At 36.8% G+C, this 25,508-nt stretch overlaps 1 protein-coding gene across 3 annotated transcripts; it reads left to right on the top strand.

Annotated features, from left to right (window-relative positions):
• Positions 1–2,585: 2,585 nt before the first annotated feature.
• CASP2 (caspase 2) lies at positions 2,586–25,015 on the top strand (the record flags this gene model as incomplete). 3 transcript variants are annotated; one of them, XR_014174413.1, is made up of 10 exons in its annotated part: positions 2,586–2,735; positions 7,566–7,733; positions 9,442–9,523; positions 11,445–11,542; positions 12,865–13,041; positions 13,487–13,615; positions 13,971–14,061; positions 15,740–15,846; positions 22,257–22,406; positions 22,525–22,634. XR_014174413.1 is itself a non-coding variant. In XM_081941739.1 (10 exons), the coding sequence occupies 10 exons, from the start codon at positions 2,586–2,588 to the stop codon at positions 23,533–23,535; spliced, it is 1,290 nt and encodes a 429-aa protein (XP_081797865.1). In that variant the 3' UTR covers positions 23,536–25,015. The 3 variants fall into 3 exon arrangements, 2 of the variants coding, with proteins under 2 accessions (XP_081797865.1, XP_081797866.1); XM_081941739.1 differs by lacking the exon at positions 15,740–15,846 and adding an exon at positions 23,401–25,015; XM_081941740.1 differs by lacking the exon at positions 22,525–22,634 and adding an exon at positions 14,153–14,207 and having other exon boundaries at positions 22,257–22,392.
• Between the last annotated feature and the right edge of the window lie 493 nt (positions 25,016–25,508).

Below are 25,508 nucleotides of genomic sequence, written 5' to 3'. Positions count from 1 at the left end.
TCTGTGGGCTTGGCTTGGTGGGCATAGCAGGAGAAGGTTACTGCAAAATCCCCATTCCCTCCCGATCAGCTGGAACTCAGGAGGCAGAGAATAGATGGGGTCAGGGCCAGTCAGAGGTGGTATTTACCGGTTCTCCGAACTACTCAAAATTTCCGCTACAAGTTCTCCAGAACTGGTCAGAACCTGCTGAATACCACCTCTGGCAAAGATGCAAGGAAAGAGAAGAGAAAGACCACCAGCAAGGTGGATGGATTACAGTTGCAATGGATGCACCATTGGAAGACTGGGAAGGACCAGTTTAGGGACATTATGGAGAAAATCTACTTCTGTGGTTGCTAAGAGTCAATAGACTTCAAGGTAAGGTACATTAACAATCAGTATGGCAATTCCTGTAGCTATTACTTCACTATATTATGGCTTAGTTAACGATAGCTAACAAGCAGGTAGCATAATAATGTAAATACAAACAGGAGGAATCACTAATCTGTGAGATTGCCTTATTGTCGGCGGAGTGAGTATAACTCCCAAAACTATTCACTATTGAAGCTGCTAGCTGAGGTTGCTGGGAGTTGTAGTTCAGCGGCATCCGGCGCAGCGCGATTCTCCAGTCTCGTTTTAAACTCAGTGTAAACAATGTGCACGGTAGGGGAAGGAACAGCAAGAAAGCCACAAGGAATTCTTTTTCATAAGGGACGCAGTCGCAAGGAAGTCCGGAGATTGGATAAACCAGCGAAAACAACCTGGGTCTAGAGCAGGTGAAAATCCTGAACTCTGCAAAAAAAAAAACCACCCACGAACCTGGGGATATCTTTTCCCTTTGTCCTGGGAAAGACAAGACTGCGCGCGCGCGCGCGGGGACCGCCACTCGCGCAAGCGCACAAAGGGCAGTAGGTGAGGGCGCGCCCACGTGACCAAGGATGATGGCTTTTTTTTTTCTTTCCTGTTGGCTAAAGAGCGAGGAATTTGAGCGGGAAACCGCTTTTCCGCCTGGGGCCTAGCAGGGCTGGCGCCGCCAAAAGGAAGACCGGAACGTGCCGTGCGTTGCTTGGCGGTGGCTCCCGCGGCGCGCTTCTTAGTCAGGGTCCGGCGCCAAAGAGACGGGAGTGGACCAGGTAGAATTAGATCGAGGGAGCCTGGCGAAGAAGCCTCCCGCCTGCGGGGATGGCAAGGGATGGAGGCGCAGCAGAAGGACCGCCCGCTCTGCAGTTGCGGCGCGGTGCCTTGGGGAGGGCGGGGCTGTTCCTGGGGGCCGAGTTGCCCCTATGGGCCTTTGACGTTTCCTCCCGAGAGTCTTGCCTACTTTCCTCACCCCCGCTTCCCCTCGCCTTTTGTCTTTCCCGCCTTGGTTTTCGGCTCAGCATGCAGGAGCCTGGATGGGAGGAGCACGTTGAGTTTCTGAAACTTTTCGTGTTCAGGATTTAACTTTTTGCAGCCGTCCCATCTTAAGTGCAGATAGAGCGAGAGGAAAGGGTGACTCACCTGAGGACTAAAAAAAAAAAGTTCATGCTTAGGAGAGGTTGGAGGCAGGATTTGCATGAAGGGGTGTTCTGATTTTTTTTTAAAAAAAAATCAGCTTTAGAAATTTGATAGTTGCAAAGGATCGTTGGACTTGAATAGCATTGGAATTTTTCTCTGTCTCTGCAAAGACCCTTGCACAGAATTAAAGCTCTTTTCTGTTTATCTGATTACGGAATAACGGTTAGATATATCTGGTGGTACTGTCACGGAGGTTAGTTATTATATGACTGGAGCTTTCCATGCTTCCTGTGCAAAATGAAAATCAATTCAGCAGGATCAGTGTCTGGATTACATAAAGCCATTAATGCATCATTCATAAATATTTGCTGGGACATAGCTCTCATTACCTTGCTGGAATTTATTTTGAAAATGAAAGTATAGCTTTTTAATATTAACAAGTGTACCTTGCTAATGTGTAAGATATTTATAAAAATTCCTGTATAATTGTTAAGTCCACATAGAATGATGTATCTGCTGAGAGTTATGTTTGTTGACTCGGTTAGTATATAAACATAAATATAGCAGAACATACAGTATTTTTAAATATACCTTTCAATAGGAATCACCCATTTGGAAAGGAAAAGCTGTGAAGGAATCTTGATCTTCTTGCCTGAAGTTGTTAGCTGTTCTTTGGTGTGCTTTTTACTGTTTGAATGAATGTCCCATTAAAAACAAACATAAACTATGTAGATTTGATGCTGACTTAAATCACCAAATGTAAAATTATTTTTTGGAAAGGAAGAAGCTATGACCAACATTTTAAGCCACCATTCTATTTTTGAGTAGACTTATTTGGACCTTGATCTGACTTGACTGCAGGTCTGAGTAATTTTGCCAGATCCTATAATATCTGTATTCCAATGCTTAAAGATAAATTTAAATATTTAAAACTTAAGTTGGAAGTATTCCTATTAATAGCCATTAGTAGGTTTGGAATTATATTCTAGACAAAAATGGTTAACTAAATTAAATATTCAAACGCTTGCCACGTATATGCTTGCTATGATTTTTAAACATGCAAAATGGGAAGAGCAGATATTTCCATTTAGATTTGTTTTGTTTGTAGGATGCTGGGTTCATGTGGCATGCAGAAAAGTCACCAAGAAATGCTCAGAAAGAATCGCGTATCACTAGCAAGTCAACTAGTATTGAAGGAACTAATGGAACATCTTATAGAAAAAGATATTATCACAGAAACAATGATGGAGATGATACAGGTGTGTTTGGTTTTATCATAACTGGACTTAATTTTAATTACCCCAAGTGACTTTTGCTCTAACATTGTTTATGCTTTCAAATGTTAACATTGCATTCTTCATGAATTAATACCAGCAGTTTCGGGTAGCATATAGTGGTATAACTAAACCCTTATAGATGAATGAAAGTTTATAGTGTCTTGCTTGATCATCTGTGGTGAGAATTGCTTCTAAATATAAATGGAAACGCTTTATAAGTGGAACAGATTTTTCTCTTTTTTTAGTTTTAGTCCACCAGCACTGAAACTAATAGAAAGAGAAGGTTGCTTGATAAATTTTTGGTCTTACAAGCCACACTGCAGAGTAAGACGTAGAAGAGGAAATAGGTTTTAGCAGGCAGTGCTTATATAAGTAATCAAAATATAGCTATTGATGTAAGAACCTCTTTTTTCAATAGTTCTCAAAAGTCAATTTTTAAAATCATTTGCATCATTAAACATAGTAAGTTAAATTATTGGAATGCTTTTGAAATATTCATATTCCATTTTTCCTAAATTGCAATTGTCTTGCTGTGTGTTGATGAAAAATTGACCAATATATTGTAGGAATGTAAATGTTTGAAAGCAATATAATTTTCTAGCTATCAAGCTAGGAGACAAACTCACCAATAACAACCAGATTTATTTCTATTCCTATTTATTAAAACAACAAAAACTATGTTATATAGAATGTTATATTTATGAGATCTAATCTGAACTTCTTAATGTGTCAGTGTGCATAATTGCATGACAATCATTAAAATTATTACGTAGGCTTTTTATTGTCATTATCTTAAGCATTGTATGTTCAGTGAAACGGAATAAATATTTATATTTCTCATCTGTGAGTTTTTCTGGGTATATAATATTTGATAGCCAATTTGGTGTAGTGGTTAAGGCTTAAGGCTAGAAATCAGGAGACTGTGAATTCTAGCACCACCTTAAGCACAAAACTGGCTGGATGACCTTGGACTGGTCATTCTCTCAGCTCTAGGAAGGTGGCAGTGGCAAACCACCTTTGAAAAACCTTGCTGAGAAAACCTGTCCAGGTAGTTTTGGTGAATAGGACATGATTGAACAGAAGAACAAAAAATTAAGGTACTTTTTGTGAGACTAAAGGTAATAGTATAGGAAAAAGATTAATGAAAATTATGAGCATTGAGTTGACAAAAATATAATTAGATGGAATATTAGATTTATTGATTTATTTTTCACAATTTTGATCCCCCCACCCCCCTTTGAGAGGGAATCTAGTTGGTATACAGTGAAATGCTAAAATATAAAAACAGCACATCATCATCTTCCTAGTATTATTCCCACACGCACAGTGTCTGCTTTTCGGATTGACAAATGCCATCTTGCATGATCAGATGCAGCATCCTGGTCAAGTCTGCATTTTGACAGATGGCTATAGATCCATTGGTTGCATAAACACCACCTTGACTGACTGGTTTGTTGCCTGCATCTGATCTTGGTTTGGTCTGTGCTCAGTTTATCACTGCCCTAATAGGCAGGTAGTATCCATCTATAAAAACAGTGTATAAGAATTAAAAATGAAATATAATTAGAATTTAAAAGGAAGCAAGGATGATTGAACCGGTTAAAAATGGATTAAAAATGTGAAGGGAGAGTTCTCAGGGCTCCAACCAGACCCACAGCTGTGGGCCCTTCTGAGAGCTCCCAAGCAAGGGGTGCAGAGCCATGTTTTAACTCCTTTTCAGAAGACCAGAAGAGAGGGGAGATTATTCCACAGGGCTGGTGCGACGGCAGAGAAGACCCTTCCTAGACTGTGCCAGTCGAAATTCTCCAGGGGTCTGCAACATACCTTCCCTACCTGACCAGGTGGGATGGGTAATAATAACAACAACAATAAATCAAAAACATCTGCCAGACTATCCCTCCTCCTTTACATGGAGGTTCTGAAGCTGTATGGAAAAGCACCATCTGAAATAGAATCACTGCTCAACACTGTCCATATATATATAGCCAAGATGTTGCAATGGAGTTTGTTTTGGACAAATGTGCCACACTCACTATCAAACAAGGAAAAATAGTGAAAACTGAAGGAATCAAGATGTCCCAGAAAAATAAAATTAAGAGTGAGTGAAGATGAGTATATGGGTATCCTTCAAACTGACAATATCAAGCACACTGAAGTCAAGAAAAAGATTAGAGATGAATACATCAAGAGAGTGAAGAAGATCTTAAAGTTCAAACTCAATAGAGGAAATGCCATCAAGGCAATCAAAACCTGGGGCAATTCCAGTCATTACATACACCGCTAGAATAGTGGACTGGACTCAAGCAGAACTAAAAGCAATGGATAGAAAGACCAGAAAAACAATGACAATGAATCATGCCCTTCATCCTCGCAGTGACATTGACAGACTCTTATCTACCAAGGCTAAGGAGGAAAGTTGAGGAAGGAGACCAAGGGACTAATTTTGGCTACACAAGACCAAGCCTTAAGGACAAATACATACAAATCCCGAATTGAGACGACACCAACAGACAGTAAGTGCTGCCTATGCAATGAAGCTGAAGAAACAATGGACCACCTGATAAGCTGCTGCAAGAAGATTGCCCAGACTGACTACAGACAACAGTATGACAAAGTAGCAACAATGGTGTATTGAAAGATCTGCAAGAAATATCATTTGCCTGCAAGCAAGAAATGGTGGGACCATAAAATAGAGAAAGTCAAAGAAAATGAAGAAATTAAATTGTTCTATAACTTTAGAATTCAAACAGACAACACCCCAGACTTAACAATTGTCAATAAGAACGACAAAAAAAAATCTGGATAGTGGATATGGAGACAGCAGAATAGAAGAGAAAGAACTGGAGAAGATAACAAAATACCAAGCCCTACAAATAGAAATAGAATGACTGTGGCAAAAGCAAGCAAGGGTAGTACTGATAGTAATAGGTGCTTTGGATACAATCCCAAAACAACTGGAGCACCCCTTTAACACCACTAGTATTGACAAATTTGCCATCAGTCAATTGCAAAAGGTAATTTTACTAGGAACAGCTTCCATCCTGCGATGGTATCTGTAACACCCAGATCTACCTATCCTTGGTATGGACTCGATAGATAGACAAAAATGCTAAATCTAGTTTAAATCTAGCTGACTGTGTGATGATTGTTGAAGATTAAATCAATAATGATAATCACCATCAAACAAAATCTGCCTACTACTATTAACAACAACATCATCATCAACAACAACAATAATAATAAGGCTTTATTTTGGCAGCTCAAGAACAAGCCTTAGCCACAAACTGCATGAAGGCAAAAATTCAACATGTTATCATCAACAGCAAATGTTGCCTCTGTAATGAGAAAGATGAGACAGTCGACCACTTTATCAGTGGGTGCAGCAAAATTTCACAAACTGACTACCTACAATGCCATGATTGCGTTGCTAAGATTATTCACTGAAAATTGTGCCAAAAGTTAGGATTTGAGTACAGCAAAAACCACTGGGACCATCAGGTTGAGAAGGTTTTAGAGAATGAGAAAGTCAAGATCTTGTGGGACTTCAGAACCAGACTGACAGGCACTTGGCCTACAACACACCTGACATAACAATAATTGAAAAGAAAAAAGTATAGTTCATTGACATTGCAATACCTGGTGATGCACGAATTGAAGATAAACAGCAAGAAAAAAAATCACAAAATACTGGGACTTGCAAATTGAGGTTGAGCGACTGTGGAAAAAGAAATCATGTGTTGTCCCAATTGTAATTGGAGCCCTTGGAGCGATACCTAAAGGGCTACCTCGCTATTTGAAAATTCTAAATTTACCTGACTTGAATATTCTGACTCTACAAAAAACCACCCTACTTGGAACAACTTATATCCTCCGATGTTACCTTAACAGTTCCTAGGTCCTTGGTTAGGACGCGAGCTGTTGAGCTACCAACCAGCCCAAAAGGCTGTGAATCTCACCAAAGATTAACCACATAAAACAACAACAACAACAACAATAATGATAATGCACGAATTGAAGATAAACAGCAAGAAAACATCACAAAATACCGGGACTTGCAAATTGAGGTTGAGCGATTGTGGAAAAAGAAATCATGTGTTGTCCCAATTGTAATTGGAGCCCTTGGAGCAATACCTAAAGGGCTACCTCGCTATTTGAAAATTCTAAATTTACCTGACTTGAATATTCTGACTCTACAAAAAATCGCCTTACTTGGAACAACTTATATCCTCCGATGTTACCTTAACAGTTCCTAGGTCCTTGGTTAGGACTCGAGCTGTTGAACTACCAACCAGCCCCAAAGGCTGTGAATCTCACCAAAGATTAACCAAATCATCATCACCATCAAACAAAATCTGCCGACTTCAGATCCTTTGGAGGGACTTGATAGGTGGATAAAAATGCCAACTCCAGTCTAAACATTATGGTTGGACTGTGCGGCCAACCATAATAATAAACTACCCTGCTTTGGAACTGCCTATAATCTTAGACACTATGTTAATCATTCTTAGGCTGTTATGACTTGTATTGTTAGGTCTTACACTGTGAATCTAATTATAACAATAATGCATTTAACACCATCAAACAACATCAGCCTATCCCGGGTTCTTGGGAAGAATTTAATAGGTGGATAAAAATCTAGTTTAAATGTCTGGCTGACCATGGCCATCCCTAATAAGTTAACTGACAAAGTTTCATCATTGCAAGCAATGTTTTGATGGCAAAGGTAGTGATAATATCCTCTAGGATAGCTTTTTGTTGTTATTGCTGCTGTTTAATATTCTTTGAATTGTATGTATTTTTGCATGAATACAGGCGAAGTCTGGAAATTTTAGCCAAAACATAGAATTCTTGAATTTGCTTCCGAAGAGGGGCCCCAAAGCCTTTTCAGCCTTTTGTGAAGCTTTACGAGAAACTAAACAACAGCACTTGGAAGAAATGCTCTTGGCCACTATCCCCTGCCATAGGATTGAGGCTGCAAAGGTAAGGAAAGGGAAAATATAAAATTAAGGAGCACATTTAGTGTTAGTGATTCCGTTTGCTTTTTCATGCAATACCAGTATGATATTTTCAGTCCCCCTTGATCCTGTGTATTCAACTTCCTAAACTTAGAAAGCTAATGTTTCATAGAGAAGATGTTTGGCTTAGTTTTCATTATAAATAGTTTTACAAGCATTGGGAGGTTTGGATCTAATTGCATCTTCAGGCAAACAAATTTTAGAACTGATATATTTCATTAGGACTGTACAGTGGTATGCACACACTTCTTGCTGTGAAGCTATTTTTCTTATATTTTGAGAAGTATTTACCAGGAATTGTTTTGAAACTCATTATGGTGATTTAAGATTAAAAAGTGAGAGAACCATTATTTCAGCCATTCCAATTTGTATATTGGTTAATATGAATTTATAATTAGTAGATTTAAGAAATATCCTTTTACTCTTTACTTTAGATAGTGAAAATAACACAAAGTAGGGATACTTTTGAATTCTTCTGCAATAAATCTATATTACAGCTATTCAGCCCTATCAGGACGGATTTGACAATGAACAGAACTAAAATTACATGGAAGGTACCAGCAAGTTCAGTAAAATGCTTGTAATGTATTTTTCCAAATCCGGAGTGACTTGTTTAGAATTTAGAGAATTCCATTTGAGATTTTTGAAGAGAATGAACATGAACCCTGCCTTCCCACTTTTCATTGTGCTAGGACAGGTCAGAGGGCAACATTAGTAGTAGTAGTTACTACTAGTTACTATTAATTAATAATATTAATTTATAATTTAATAATAACAATACCAGCTAAAGAACAGCAGCTTTACTGTTTACATTGTTGTGAAGAGATAATAATTTGACACAAACTGAACTGGACAGTTTGGACTGAAAAACAAGAAAACTGACCATTCGCTATGTATTACGTTTCCATAAGGACATTGATAGAGTTGCTTCAACAGTGAGATGAGTGGCATATAAATTAAATAAATAAATAAATAGAATATATCTGTTCTGCAGAAATGGAGATTTACTTTAGTGTGTATGAAGGCCAACAACAGCTAAAGAATTGGCAGCTGTGACTTCAGGTTTTGAGCAGATATAATAATCATCATCATCATTTTTTATTTAAATAAATAAATATGTATTACATTGATATGCTGTCTGATTCCCACTGACTCTGGATAGTTTGTTTAAACTTTTGAAAAACAAAGAACAATACAAAAATAACATTTAAAAAGATTAAACAGTATACATTTTTATAGAAAGATCCAGATTAAACAGTATATATTTTTATACAAAGGTAAACTTGATCTGAGTCATTACAGAATTATAGGACTTAATACATAAATACATTTGTGCATGCCTCTGGTTGAGGGAATGTGATGAAGTATAGAAGTCAAATTTGATTTGATAGGAAAACATTGAATCAAATTTGATTCAGTAGGAATCTATTGCATGGTAAATACTGTGGGCAGAACTGTCAATAGTTTCTGATTATTGCTCATTGTATGACTATATTTTGCGAACTAGCAGGCTTTAGGGAATAATTTATATCCAAGTGCATATGGCACACCTAATTGCACTATCATAAATAGTGGGAATTTTTTCATCTTTTGTCCCCATCTCTCATCTGAGGTTTTATTTGACGAACACTGACATTTTGTGATATTTTCATAGTACTTCTGGTCTTTTTCAGCGCCCTCTTTGCTATAATGAAAGTTTCCCGTTTCCAGTGCCTGAATCCTGTGTATCCCAGAAAAGACCATATCAGAATAATGGTAAATTTATAATACAATTTGCCTTCGTTACAGCATATGACATTATTTCATAGGCTTGCAGAATGTACCAAATCTGACATAAGAACATGGTTTCCTAACCTGTGCTACAGTTCTGTGTAAGAGTGTGCTCAGAGATATTGGGGTAGCTTGTAAAATCAAAGAGGCATTGGGATCTGGTAAAGTATTATTCAGACTTAGTCCCTGAAATATCATCTAATACAATTTTTGACATTTGAATAAAAAGTTTGTCTGCAATTTCTAAAAGAGGAAAGACATTCTTGTACTTTCTTCTTGTGGTATTAGTTTCATCTGAATAATTTTTAAAATTTGATTTCCAGCATGTTTCTTTCAAATATGGTTTGTTTTTTTAAATAAATTATACAATCTGAATTATTTTGTAAATTATTTTTAAAAAAAGAGAAAATAGTTTGGAGGTTGACATCTTGTTTTCACATTCTTGTCCACGCCTTTTCTTTTAATACAGGTCCTGGTTGAGTTATTTTTGGAACTCCCAGACTACAGTCCTGACTGAAGGATATACAGAAATTAATATCCCTGTATAAAATTATAGCTTTTGAAGGAATAATGGAAGAACAATGAAAAACAATCCAAATTTAATGCTCGGGATTTAGCTGTATCCCACTGAGATTTTAAATTGCAAACTCTTTTACTAGCTAATAATTATATAGATTATTCATTGGATGAGTCTACTATTCATATCCCATGGCTATGATTGTAGCCTAGACATATTCACAAAAGTTAATTGGCTCATTTTTCGTTGTTAACTTGTGATATAAACATAGATTTATATACTGCAGAAAATGGAAGAAAATGAAGCTTTGAATGTCAAGTGTTATACATGTGTTCAGAATACATGAGTTAGAGTTATTTAATGCTGTAGACCATCACAAATCAAGGAAGAAAGCACTGGGTCCTCATGTGAACCCAACAACAGATCTTCTTTTCCCCCAAATCCTGATCCTTGTTGCCAGAGACTTCTGTCTAATTTGCTTGCGTCTTGTCCTTGAGGAGCAAGCATGACAGTGAAATACCAGTTTGTCCTAAGGTTGTGCAATAACATTACTAATGACTCCCAGTGAGAAGACCTCTCCCTTCCTGATTATAACATATAGTATTTTAAAATATTACATACTCTGCACAAATTTTATTGAAGTTTCACGTTTTTAATTTGTACTTCATCCATGGTAACCTTACTCTCTTGATACTCAAAATAGCTCAACTAGTTTAGAGGGCTATTGTTATTTAAAGGAAAAGTTCAGTTGAGAGATAATTTTTGATGGTACTCTGATAGGGTGTGAGATGGTTAAATTCGAAGCACTTGGATTGCAGTATTTCAATACGGAAAAGAAACATTGCATTACAGTACAAGTAATCCTTGATTTAAGACCACATTTGAGGGCCAAAATTATGTTGCTAAGCAAGTCAGTTGTTAAGTGAATTGCCCCATTTTATAGTTTTTCCAGTTATTAAGTGAATCACTCGGTCAGTAAATGTATCTGGCTTCCCCCATTGACTGCTTGTCGGAAGCTGGCAGGGAAGGTTACAACCAGTGATTACATGACCCCAGGATGATGCAACAGTCATAAATATATGCCAGTTGCCAAGTTTCTGAATTTTTTGACATGACTATGGGGGTGTAACAGTTGTAAGTGTGAAAACTGGTCACTTTTTTCAATGCGACTTTAACTTTGAACAGTTACTAAACAAGTGGTTGAAAGTTAAGGACTACCTGTAGAATACTTTTTAATACATTTGATAGAGGTAAAATGCTTAGATTAAGAAATGCATATACTGTATAGTTTTTTTTCTTAAATATCCTCGCCTTACTGTAAATCTAATGCTGTTACACAGTGGCTTGCTTTGCTCTGGAACCCTTTACATATTGGTGTTTGGTTTGCAGCAGTGCCAATGGAGCATTCATTAGATGATGGAGATGGCCCTCACTATTCTTCGGTGAAACCATGCACTCTAGAATTTTATCGCACGCATGCACACTCGGTAAGTAAACTGGAAAGTGGACATTGATAATTTCTTTTGCTTTTTTTCATAAATAGGTCGGGAGTTTTTTCTTTGCAGGAAAGCAGTTAAATAGATGGGCTATGTGAAAAACTGCCCTCACACAAAATGTAGCATTTTCTTTTTTTCCCATATATGATTATAAAAATTTGAGTAACTGAAAATTCAGAATAAAAATGGAGGGGAGGTAGGGTTAATCAGTCTGGGTTGTTTGGATCTTCTACTCGAGCCAGAGGTTGTACTAGAAGAACTGCAAGGTCCCTTCCAATTCTGTTAATTCTGTATTTGATTAATCAAGAAGAATGTTTCTCAAACTCTGTCCTGTGCGCAATTGTTCCCAAACAGCTCAAAAGTTCTGCAAGCTAAAAAAATTATCACTAGAAGACTTGGAAGGCTGTTCATAGTTAATGAGCTTTTGAATAAAAGCATTGGGGATTTTACATTTTCCTTCAACATAATTTTACAAAAGTAAATTATCAGCAATTGCTTTAACTAAGATCAAATATAAAAATAAACAATGTTATACTGATCCTCTTTAACAAATCTTACTCCAGACCTAAATAAGTACACAATCATATCCAAACTCATATTTCTCCTTACGGTTAATAAAAACATTGACTATTTATTTATTTCCATGTATTGAAAATTACAGGCATTCATTAAAAAAAAAAAGTTTTGTACAGTCTGGAAATATGAACTAATACTGTCCAATTGTTTTAATTTTATATTTTGATTTGTCTTTGACCCCTGGTAGAGAGAGTTATATATTTTCAAATCAACTTGTGATTTTACTTTCAGTGTATATGTTACTGTGAAAGTCCGAAATCTGGTGAATGTTGACATTCACCGGTGAATGTCGACATTCACATAGTCGCTTGGTGTATGTCTGAAATATATACCCTTATCCTCTCGACACCCTTACCCTAATACCCTTATCCTGTCGACACCTCGGCTCCTCGCTTCCTTTTAAGCGTCTTCTATTCGCGGACTTTTTTTTTTTAAACCTGCGATCCTGCGCGGTTAGAACGAGTAGTTTCCAGGACCGCGAATTGAAAAGCAAAAGTAAAGCGTTACGCTGACTCGTTATATATATGTCACCGTGAAAGACCGAAATTGGTATGTGTCGACATTCACTGGTGAATGTCGACATTCACCAATTTCGGTCTTTCATTCACCGGTGAATGTCGACATTCGCTAATTTCGGTCTTTCATTCACCGGTGAATGTCGACATTCACCAAATTTCGGTCTTTCACGGTGACATATATATCAAGAAACTGACATATATGTTATCTTCGTTTAATAGGCATACAAGTTGAAATCATACCCACGAGGCCTGGCTCTTATCCTTAGCAATGTGCATTTCAGCAATGAGACTGATCTAGAGTTGCGTTCTGGAGGAAAAGTGGACAATGCTGTTCTAGTTACACTTTTCAAGCATCTTGGATACCAGGTGGTTGTAAAACATGATCAGACTGCACAGGTAAGTTGAAAAATGTGACAATTGTGACCAATGTTTGCATAAGTTTCATGAAATTTATTTTCCAGAATTTGTTGTTTTTAAGATGGCATCTAGATTATATTAAAGTGATTATCTATAATATTGTTTTTAACTTCCATTTGTTAATTGTTTCATTATAACAATTGTATTTCTTTATTTCCATATAAATATATATTTGAATCATTAACAAAGATTTTCAGATTTAAATTTAAAAAATTGAAATTTTCTTGGGGGTCTTTTGATTGAAAATGATGTAACATCATGAGCACTTTTAGAAACTATGCTCATACGTTTTCTATTTTCATCATTCCTGAATCTTTTATCTCCTAGTTATCATGTTTTTTGGTGGTTATTTCCTCTAATTTCCAACTTTGTTTGCCTATATGGTTCAAGAAATTTCTGATTAGGGATAATTTTTTGTTCTCAGGAAATGAAAGAACAGTTGGAAATTTTTTCCAAGCATCCAGTTCACCAAAACGTAGACTCCTGCATAGTATCACTTCTTTCGCATGGCATAGAGGGTGGAGTCTACGGAGTAGATGGGAAGCTACTTCAGGTAACTCAATTATATGCAAATTCCTTCTTTGTTTCGGAATGTGATCATGCAGGGAATCTGAGGATCAGACTGGCTATCATGGAAACAATCAAGCCGTAAAAAGCTGTAACATATATTCTGCCTTAAAGTAGAATGGAAGATATTTTGATGAAGGGGAGAGAAATGGAGGAGAAAAAACTGGGCAGAGTAGATACTATGCTTGCATTGTAATAATTAAAAAAATATGGAGCCTTTATATTCTTTGAATCACTATACAGTAAAATATTAAAGTAATAAAATAAAATATATATAATGATAATCAGTTTGACAATTCCCTTTTAAAGCACTCAGTTACCTTGTCTTGTTTCTTTTCCAGCTGGAGGAAATTTTCAGTCTTTTTGACAATGCAAATTGTCCTAATCTTCAGAATAAGCCTAAAATGTTCTTCATCCAGGCATGTCGGGGAGGTAAGTGACTGGGGAGGGTGACCTGTGATTCACGACAAGCATTCCCCTTTTCTGCACGCTTGTGCTCACCTCTCCTCTTTACTTCTCTCAGGTATAAGCGGAACCCATTTCACCTCCCTGCCTTGCTGTTGCCACTACCTCTCTCTGTAAGTGGTTCTCGCTGTGCATGGCTTTGGTCAGCAACTTGCAGACCTTGCAGTAACATGGAAAAAGAAGAAGGAGATTTGTAATCTCTACTTCTTGCATGTATATGGGGGGCACTTAGCCCTACTAACTGCACTCCAGTGAGATTGTGTGCTGGGACTTTCGTTCTTTCTCTCTTTGGCCTGGACTCTGGTTTTTCCTACTTGTGCTGAACTTTGATAGATTGAATGAATAGTAGTCTGAGATCACCTTGGGTGAAACATTATGAATAGTTGAAAATTTGCATTTTTGTTTGATTCAGATGCAAGGGGGAGCAGCTGAATTTAAAATACTGTTAAGATCCGGAGACATCCTAAAACATCTGTCTTTTCTAATCTGAATCTAAAACAAGTTATAGGAATGTAAGAAAAAAAAAGAATATAGAATGTAAGACTGATCTTAGCAAGATTATATCATAATCAAAGGATTATAACTGATGTAAGGACTGGGGATGATTCAGCAGATATTCTAGCTGATTAGAATTTATAGGAAATATTTCAGTTGCTAAACACAAACATATCACCATAATTTTAAAGGATTCCTAGGAGCTTAAGTAAAAATATCCAGACTGAAAAATAAAATCAACATGAATAATATGGACCAATAAGCCAACAGGCATCATAATTCCAAATTATTCTTTAAATGGTGTCTCATAAAAGACTTCAATTTATCCAATTTAGGGAAAGATTAAAGCTGGTGCACCTAATTTCTGGAAAGAGGCTGTTCTGCAAAATAGGGTCATTGCTGTGAAATAGATTTTCTGGACTTCAACACCCTCATCTCACAAAAGTAGGGAACCATCACTTTTTCCTAGAAAGCCTGTATTGGCAGGATGATTCTGGTGAAAGGATCTGATGTGTATTTTAAAATTAGGACTACTGTCTCTAATTGTGGCTAGAGTTACCTTGGAAAGGAGGAAATTTTTTAATAAATATAGAAGTCTAAATTCTCCTCTGTGATTCAGATTTAGAAATTGTTAGTAGTGTCAGTAGTATACTTGGCTTCATGGAGAAATTGAACAAGGCTGCCGAGATGAAGTTAATTTCAAGTAGCTTGTAGCAGCTCTCTGAAGTAGCAGAGAGCATTGACTCCATCTTATGTAAGTACATATCTAAAGCTTTATTTTTCCCCTTTATATCTACAGCAACATTATACCTCCCATTACTACTTATGAAGGCTGAGATTCTAGAGAATTGGATTCAGCTATATCTTGAGGGCTGCAGTTTCTCCCCTTTGCATTAAAGATTATTTCCCTCTGATGAACCTTCAGGCAGCATGCCTGCAGTACAGATGAACTCTGTGAAGTAAATTAGAAACCAGCGCCTAGAAAATCTGTTTATGTAGTTCCCCAGAGGCTTGCCTTAAATGTTTGCCTTTTATAGGGAATACATTTTAGGCTTGAAAAAGGTTTTATAGGGAATAAAGGCTGAAAAACTGATTGGACATTTTTAATAGGGCACTTAAATGGTCCTTAAATTTAAATTTATTTTTTTAGCCAAGTTTCAGATCTTAGGAGAATACCGATGCTACTCTCTGATGTGCAAAACCAAAATAGAGCTAGTGTTCTATTACTGTGCCAGGGCTGCAGACACCTTGTTTAAGGTAATATATGCTTTTGAGATATGTGTAAAGAAAACTTTGGTATTACAATAACACTTCTTGATAAAATTAACCTGTTAAACTTAAGCAAGTTTATTTAAGGTACACACAGTTTCATAATATCTATCTGTTGCATAAACATTTGAATTAATTTGTAACATAATTATTATATTCCCTTTTGTGTTGAAATTCAAGTGCTATGGATCATACCTGAGTGGAATTTACCACTAAAACCAGGGATATTTCATCAGGGAAAGCAGGAAACCAGTATGAGCCTTGCACAGAACAATCGTGAACTGGATGCAAATCCCCTGGGCTATGCACTAGTTTGTGGTTGAATAAATGGTATTATTTATTATTGTATTATTTTACAATATTTTGGACCGCTGCATTACCGCACAACTCCTAGAGGTTGCAGTATTTCTATTAAAAATAATAAAGCCAGTACATAAAGTGACAGTGAATATCAAATTCTCTGTGGTGTCTGTTAATAGCAATAAGCTGTGAATTAAAAGCCATATGAAACAGTTCTGTCTTCTGATAATTCCAAACAGCACGCTATAGTTTATGGATAAAATATGCTATTAAAGAGAATCCTGCAGTTATGTATAGCAGCTTTATGCGCTATCTTGCTTTCAAATACAGATCTAAATGCATTGATGGCAAGATTCATATTAGTATGTTATGAGGAATATTTTCTGAAATCTCTCTAGAAGTATTTAGGAAATGACCAAAGATAGAAGGAAAAAAAGGACCTCATCATATCCTTACATTGGAAAATCAAGCACCCTGACTAGGTTACTTTAAACATTTCAAAATTATTTACTTGGTATAATTATAAAAATTGAAGAAGTGGAGGCTTATAAAATATGTTGTTCAAAAATGCCTCTGTGGCTTATTCTGAAGATAATTTTTGAGTGTAGTAAAGCAAGTAGAACTTACATTTGTTTCTTTGACCTAATTTTAATTTAATTTATTAATTTGCACTGTCCAATTTAAAGTGAACTATTTTAGTTTGTCACCTGTGCTACGTTTTTCAGTGAATAATAAACTGGATCAAGAAATTTGGCTAGGACAACATGAGTAAATAAACTCAGGGTTAATCTTTTAACTTACCGTAGTTGGAAGTAAAGTACAGAAAGACAGCCCAAGCCAAACCCTAAACCACTTAATGGCTTAAACTTGTAACAAAAGTCAGCAAAGTAGACTTGCATGGTGTATACCATGACTCAGAAGCCACAATAATTAGATGAACATCTTGTGCTAAGATAGAATCTGCCAATCAACTTTATGCTATAGCATGATTTGTGAACATAGCCTCAGTTTCTTCTGTTAGGGTTAAGGTTGAAATGGAAAGTCTTAGAAGAAACACATTTGGGATCTATGTTCCTTTCTCTCTGACACTCATTGTGGAAATAATGGATTTGCAAAACTGCTAGAATTAGGAAAGGAAAAATACCAGCGAATGGAGAGCTGCTTGGAAGAAGAAAAATGCTTTCTTTTGCTTGACATAGGGTGTGTCTTTTCCTAGGGATTATAAGTGTAGCCCAAATGTGTTTGATACTGGTATCTTTCTACTAATTTATCTTCAGAGGATTGATCAGAGACACAAATGTTTAGTACGCTAGCACCAGCTCTCATAATTGGAGCTTTTTACTTATCTCCATACATCTTTATTTATTACTAAAGAGTTTAATGCATGGCTAACAGTTTATTTGCTCGTATACTAAAGGAGAAAAAAAAATCAAGATTTTTTTACAACCTAGCTTGTACATTCTAGTTTCACTCAGGAATTCCATCTCCAAGAAATTAAACGTTTGACTTAAAAGCTGTGTTAGCTGGTCTGTTTAGCTTTATACTACTAAAACTATAAAATAAAGAATGACTTTATGTCATTATGCAAACCTGACATTTGATGCTTATTTTGATTACCATATTGTTACATTGTCTAAATGTATGGAGGCTTGTTTGTCCTACTTTGATCCAATCTTCCATAGCACACTGCTGCTGCTTCGATATTGCAGCTCCCACTGTGAGGCGTTCATCTGTCCACTAGCTGCTATTTCCTTCCCAGCAGGTGTGGAGACTGGCTCCTGCTGTTTAGTAACCTTGCAGCTGGAATGGAGTGGTTATGTCTATTCTACAGTCTTGCTTCCAGTCAACACTGAATGCTTGGATTTATTTCATTTTAAAGGGGAAGGGAAAAGAAGGAAGGTTAATTTAGTTAGGAATAGCAAGGGTCAGCAACAGTTCCTTGCTTTCTCTAGGGGCATCTTATGATTTCAACATTATTATGAACTGGTTTCAAACTGATTGTATTAAATATAAATCGCAGTAGGGTAAGTATACAATTTAATAATAGTGTGCATACAGCAATTTCAAAACACTTGGCACTGTGAGTCCAGCTGTATGTATAGCCTTATTAATACCTAGCATGCAACAAGAACAATGAGCAAGAGAAAAACCCAAAATAAAAATGGAAGAAAATAATGATAAAAATAGCTTTGAAAATATGCTAATAGCCTAATAACCATTTTTTGTGGTGGGTGGGGAGCTTATACATTTACTAAAACTAACACTTGTCTGGACTGAATAGAAAAGGAAAGATTTTTGGAGCAGAACTGGCTGAATTTGGATTTGCTGAAAGAATAATTAAAAGAGAGGAAATATAAAGATATACAGAGTATAAGCTGCTTTCTCTATCTGAAGCTCTTGAAAATAAGGTTACCTAGTTAAAAAAACACTTTGTGGAGCAGAGAATATGAGAAAGACTTAATATTTGAAACCTGATGAGAGCTGAGGTTATAAATCAGCTATTTCCCCCACCTCATTTTTCTCGCTTTGATATATTTTCCATAAATAGAAAAAGAAGTTTTTTTTTTAAATCCTGTCTCCATTTTTAGAGCCATTAGACGCCCACCTTTTCATTTTTCAGGAATGCTTATGGTGTCTTTAAAGGGTACTATAAATTAATAATTATTTAAAACTATTAAAGCAATATTTAAAGTAAACACTTAAACTGACAGATGAGTATTAAGGAAGATAATGGCATTTATGATGATGCATATAGATATCTGGTTATGTATACTCTTGAAAATCAGGTGATTGAAGTGCTTTGGACTGTTTTTTAAGCATTTCTGCGTACATACTCAAAACTGAATTCTCAAGCTTGCATGGTGCAATAATAAATCTGAGCAATGTTGACAACTTTTATTTTTAATTCCAGTTGTATTCTTAGCTTGTTTGTAAAACACCTGCATGTAGGACTTCATGCATGTGTACATTCTTTGTCCAGCACCATATTGATCAGAAAATTTTCCCTTCATATATTCTTTTTTGTTTTTTTAAAAAAAAGGATAGAGAGCATTTCCCACAGCTGAAAATTCCTAAAAGTCTTGGAAATAGCAACCACAAAGAGTGTATTGGAGACATTGGTGACCTTTCTTTAACTGTTGGAAATTGGATACAATAAGTATGGAGGGAGGCTGGCAGCAGTTTATTGGTAATTTTAAGGTAGTCTGTAGCTCCATATGTAATTCATGCGGTATTAGGAATCTATGGTGCCTTCAGAATTCCCCGTTATTACAATCTGATCTATGATGGCTGGTTGTCACAATACAATAGAATGTTTAAGTCTAGCATAAAGTGAAAGTTAAAAAAAATTACAGAACTAGTTGCATAATTAATAGCTTATAGTTTTAAGATAACTGGTGTGTATAAGCTGAACAAACAATAGTTAGACGTTTGAGAAATAATAGCATAACAACTATAAAATGACTGAATTCCAGTCAGTAAGATTTCATGCTTTTACAGCTGAAAATAACGCTCAATTATGATAATTGTAGTTTGTATAGTAAGATGATACTGAAAAGGTTTACAACATTAGAGACTGCAAAACTAAATATAAAAAGTGGGAGTAAAAATACAGTGTAGCAGTACTATTAATCAGTTCTTGCCAAATCTTTTTTACTGTTGGTGCAGAATGTAACTTCATAGGTTATGGAGGAGATACTCAGAAAGTAATCAAGAAATATAAAACTGATCTGTATGGCTTGGCAATTTAGAAAATAAAGAATATCAATACCGCCAACACCGTTGAATGAGCAGTAGAGAAGGTTATGCTTGATAGTTTCAACTTGTCTGTCATCGCAAGGGCACAGTTGTTCTGGAAAAGATATCTTCCGTCGAGTTCAGTTGAAGGGAAAGAATTGTACTGAGCCAAAATAAAAGCCCTTCTGTGAGAAAAAACGTCTACATAAGTACTGGGTTTTACTTTGCCCTTTAGACTTTCATGATTTTTTAAAAAAAGTTTCTCGTTTAAATTAGGTTGGCACTCAATATCCATTGTATACTGCCTATTAGTAGTTTTGACTTGCTCATAGCTTAAGGCAGAGGTCCCCAACCCCTGGGCTGTGACCCACTACCAGGCCGTGGCCTCTTCGGAACTGGGCTGTGCAAGCCACTGGCCAGTGCACGTGCGCATTGACTTGCATGAGTGTTGATGCAGGTGTGCCAGGCCGCTGCTTACGTGGGCCAGTTCTCGCCCTGCTGGGCCACCAAGCTGTAAAGGTTGGGAATCACTGGCCTAGGAAGGGTAAGTGGTAGAGAATAGTGATTAATGTTGGTTTCTTCAGTAAAATTGCTTTAGATTAAGATTCATCTCCCAGCATTAAACTAGACAAGGTCCACAAGTGCAGGTTGGAAGATAAACTCAACTGATCACTACAAATGTGAGATTCTTGGTGCTCTCTGAACTTGGCTGTTTTGTGGCAGATGTTTCATTACCAAACTAGATAACATTATCAGTGCTATAAGAGAGTGGAGTCTGCTTTCATTTTATATACCAGTGGCTTGCCTTGTCAGTGTTGGTGAGAGGGGTCTTGGTAGTTCCTTGATCAGGTTTTGTGTTTACTGTTAACTTATTTGTCTGCATTGGTAGTTCCTTGATTGTGTACTGACTGGTACCAGCACCGACAAACAAGCTAACAGTAAACCAGAGCCTAATCGGGGAACCACCAGGATCATTCCCACTGACAGGGCAAGCCACTAGTATATAAAATGAGAGCAAATCCCACTGTCTCCTAGCACTGATGATGTTACCTAGTTTGGTAATGAAATGTCTGCAAGAAATCCATCAAGCTCAGACAGCATCAAGAACCTCATAGTTCCAACTGAGTTACAAATATTCTCTTCTATTGATCTCTATAAATTGTACCAACTTTAGCTAGTCGGAGCTACAATAACCTCCTTTGCTTAAAAATGAAAAAAAAATCACAGTGGCAACAAAATCTTTGCTCGTTTTGGGCAAAATAGCTCCCATGAGTTTTGGATGCCTGAGTTTGGAAGATTACGCCCAGATATTTAAAATGTGAGACCTGTTTAATGATAGTCCTGTTTATATACCAGGTTTCCTTGCAAAAGGTTTGGTTTGAGGGTTTTAATAGTTTATTTTCAGTTATATTGAGCTAGGGTTACCAAGACACAGCTAAGTCCCATTGGGGTTCTAGAAACTATTCTTACATCATCTGGGTAGAGCAGAAAAGAGCTATGCAGGAGGAATGGGACAAGTATGTTTAATACCCTTGTGCGTTAGAACGGCACTTGATAAATGGCCTTAATGGTTGCCTCTGACTTTCAGGGATCTGCTATTGTGAAGAGAATGACTAAGAAACAACAAGTATTCATTAACTGGAGAGGCTTTTGGTTTTTCCCAGACTCAAGTCATAGAGTCAAGCGTGGACTTAAGTCATGAGAAAATGCATGCAGCAAACTCTAGTGTGTATCTCTTGATTAGATGTTGCAAGCACTGAGCAGTCATGGATTGACCTCTCCCTAAAGCCAGCCTGTCTCTCCAGTAGGTGGCTTCCTTTTTCTAGCCGATCTCTTAACTTCCACTAAAAGCTTCTGACAGAAAATATCCTAAGTAAACTAAAGGTCTGCAATTTACCAGTCATGCCTCTTCCTTACTTTTGACATGGGTGTTGCATATACTTTTAATCTTACCTACCTCATATTTATGTGCTTGTGAATGCTGTATAATGTTAATTAATAAGAGGACTGTTTTAAGAAAAGTTGGTTTATATCATGCACAGCAATAGCATTTAGACTTATACACTGCTCCATAGTGCTTTACAGCATTCACTGGGCGGTTTACAATGTCATATTGCCCCCCAAAATCTGGGTCCTCAGTTTACTGACCTTGGAAGGATGAGTCAACCTTGAACCCCGTCAGGATTAAACTCCAGGCTGCGGGCAGAGTTTGCCTGCAATACTGCATTCTAACCATTGTGACACAGGACTACTGGTGAATACATATATGAAAGTCTGTAATGCAATGAGTATGCCTGTCATTTAACAAAGATATAGAATAGAGCTGCATGGGGTTGATCATCTGATCTTTTTTCTCTTGTTAGATGAGACAGATCGAGGAGTGGATCAGATAGATGGGAATGACTGGGCCAGTTCTCCTGGTTGTGAAGAGAGTGATGCCAACAAGAAGGAAAATCCCAAGTTACGCCTCCCCACCTGCTCTGATATGATCTGTGGATATGCCTGCCTGAAAGGTATTTTGGATAATACAAGTGCTGTCATATTATCACATTATTTCTCTTGTTATGCAGCTAAGGTATTTCTATTTCTTTTTCCTTTAATTGGCTTTGGGTTTTTTGTTTTTGTTTATAGGTACAGCTGCTATGAGAAATACCAAACGTGGATCATGGTATATAGAAGCTCTCACGTCTGTGTTTGCTGAGGATGCCAGAAACACACATGTGGCTGACATGCTGGTCAAGGTGGGCAGGGATACTGTGCTTCATTTCTTTTTATGTTCTGTCTAAATTTAAGGTAGTTGTTTGTACTAAGGATATGCAGAAAAAAAAACCCAACTAGTCTCTAATAGTCCATGCTTGAATCAAAGCACTTGAGTTTCAGATAGCAGTATGGGGAGGGGGATGGCAGGTAGGGAAGGAAGGAAGGAAGGCACTGAGAAGAAAGTACGGAGTGGGAAATGCTGGTTGGATAATCACTACTACTACCAGTGTCCCTAGCTTTAAAAGTAGCATATCCAACTAGTCTGCCTTTCTGCCCTCTTACCTTTGCAGAGCTTTCCTTTCCTTTCCTCTTATACTGCTCTTAAAGTCAAGGATGTCAGCCATGGTATCCAAGGAAGGTATGGAAAGGAAAGTCCTGGGAAGATAGGATGAGCATGTTGCTTGAGTGGCTTCCTTCCCCAATCTAGCCATAATTGTTGCTGATGTCCTTGACTTCAAGAGCAAGATAAGGGACATAGCAAAAGAGGGTGCTGGAGAGGTAAGCACAGACTGTGCAGAGGAGAAGGTGCACAATACCTATTGTGTTGCCCACTGGATTTTATCTCAGCCAAAGCCTAAAACAATCAAGCTCTTCTTTGGCTCAGGTTTGCCAAACTGCAGCTCACCCAAAATGGTCCAGCAGAACTTCTGAGACAAATGTAATGGGTGTGAAACAAAGTACATTTTCTTTCTTTTTTTGTAGCTATCTATGCTTTTAGATAATCTTTTGTTGCTTTCTGTCTTGCAGGTGAACAGACTGATCAAACACCGTGAAGGACATGCCCCTGGCACAGACTTTCATCGTTGTAAGGAGATGTCAGAGTACTGTAGCACACTCTGCCAAGACCTTTACCTATTTCCAGGGATAGTTGCTGAGAATTAATTATATTGTTCTTTTGGCAATGAAATCCGTTCCCTGTTCCTCTTCAGCATCCATGAAATACTTCTACACTTGTCTGCATATGTTTATGATCTACAGTATCTTCCTTCATGGCCGTAAGATAACTTTGTATGACAGTGAAAACTTGACTGATGAGCTATGGCTGTTTGCTTTCTTGTTTTTGTTTTTTTTAACCTGAGATATCCTAAGCTATAACCTGTAAGTAAATAATGCCTGGCCATATTAAATGTTTTACGCTGTTTGCAGACTGCTAAAATTACTCATAAGAGTAAGATTTGGCCATCGTATTGGATTTTTTTTCTCCCCATGTTCCAAAAACAGACTGATGGGGAGCGCTTTAATGATTTTATGTCAACGTTTGTAGAAAATGTGAGTTTGAAAATTCATGTAATTATTTTTATAAAGGAAAAGATATAAACATTTTATAAAAAGTTACACGTTGAATTCTTTTTAAATTTGAATTGATGTTTGGTTGCCCACAGCAGGAGCCTTGAAAGGGAACCTTAACTCTAAAAATAGAGGCTTTGCAGACTATGAAGGCCATGTTAGAATGGCAGGCCAGTACTAAAGTTGCTTTATGCATATAGAATTCAAGCAGTCACCAAATCACTAATTTTTGTTACAAAGAAATTAATATTGCTGGTTACAATATTTCTTACTGTGAAATTTGATCATTCTTGTAGAAAATTGAGAGCAGGTCTTGGAAATAATCACAGTGTTTTTTTCGTTCTCCAAAATACTTCTGGTTACATAAAACTATGTGTTTCTAAGTTGTAATAGCTTTAGCTTATGATTCCGAGTGTTCATAATATTTCCATTCTGCATAATATTATCTGTTTATCTAATCCTGATTTGAAGTTATACTGAAGACTTCACTAGACAACATAAGTACTGTATGCTGCCATGGATTAACCTGCCTTTATCCTGTTCTGATTGCCTGTTCTTTTAATGTAGAAAAGGAAATGTTTTGCTCTTCTGCTTGTAAGGATGCCTAGACAGGCACAGGATAGAAAATAGAGGAAGACTTTAAACCCATCATTTTTCAGAATCTAGTTCTACTACTGTAAATGGCCCCTTGGGTGGGACCTATCATGTCTTGACTTTCCAGTGGTCTTTGGAAGTAAAGGACAACAAGGCCCAAGACAGTTTTCTTGATATGTGCGAATATATTCTTTAATGACATAACAATCCAGGCACTCAGTAGCTCCAGAACTAAATTGGTAGCCCCTAGACTTGCTGCAGTGTTTGAGAAATAGTTATCTTTCCTCTATTTAAATTGAAGCCTTTGAAAATACATTTGGAATATTTTGTGCTCTTTTTAAGAAAAACGTATTTTTGTATTTTTTTAAAAAAAGTGTTTCTGCAACCAAAGTGACAAGTTTTTTTAAATCACTGCCTATATATATATTGTATATAAATTGCTTTGATATATGCCAAAATAAAAAGTAATCTCATTTTCCTACTTCTGTGCCTCTTTTTTTCCTCTTTCACTTGTGAGAATTACATCTAGACTTTTCCTGCAAACCTGTAACACCATATTCTTGAAGCTACTGTTAAACAATGGTAGGATAAGAGGAGGTTAATGCTGCAGTTAAAAAAAAAATCAGCATTAAGAATTTTAAGTTCTCCACCTTTAATATATTTGGAAGTATTCCTAATAGGCATCATTGAAATTAAATCAGAAAGCATTCTCCTAGCCACATTCTTATCTTAAAGCAGGAGAGAAGCATGGAGCTTTTGGGCTGGACAGCTCTGACTGGAAAGCTATGAATAAGAAAGAGCTTAAGGTCCAATGCAGTATCTTTTTTTGTCTTTCAATTGTCCAGAGTCACTAGGTTCATTGAAACAAGAACAACACATTAACCAACTGAACCAGTTACTGCTATTTTTTTCTTTACTGCAATTAGCAAAAGTGGCATCTTTCCTGCTGTTTTTATTTACTATGTTTGTTTTCT

The sequence above is a fragment of the Natrix helvetica genome, assembly GCF_964273705.1.
Source record: "Natrix helvetica genome assembly, chromosome: 2".
Classification (NCBI taxonomy): Eukaryota; Metazoa; Chordata; class Lepidosauria; order Squamata; family Natricidae; genus Natrix; species Natrix helvetica.
The sequence above is the reverse complement of the archived record's forward strand: the minus strand, read 5'-3'. Positions and strand labels throughout refer to the sequence as shown.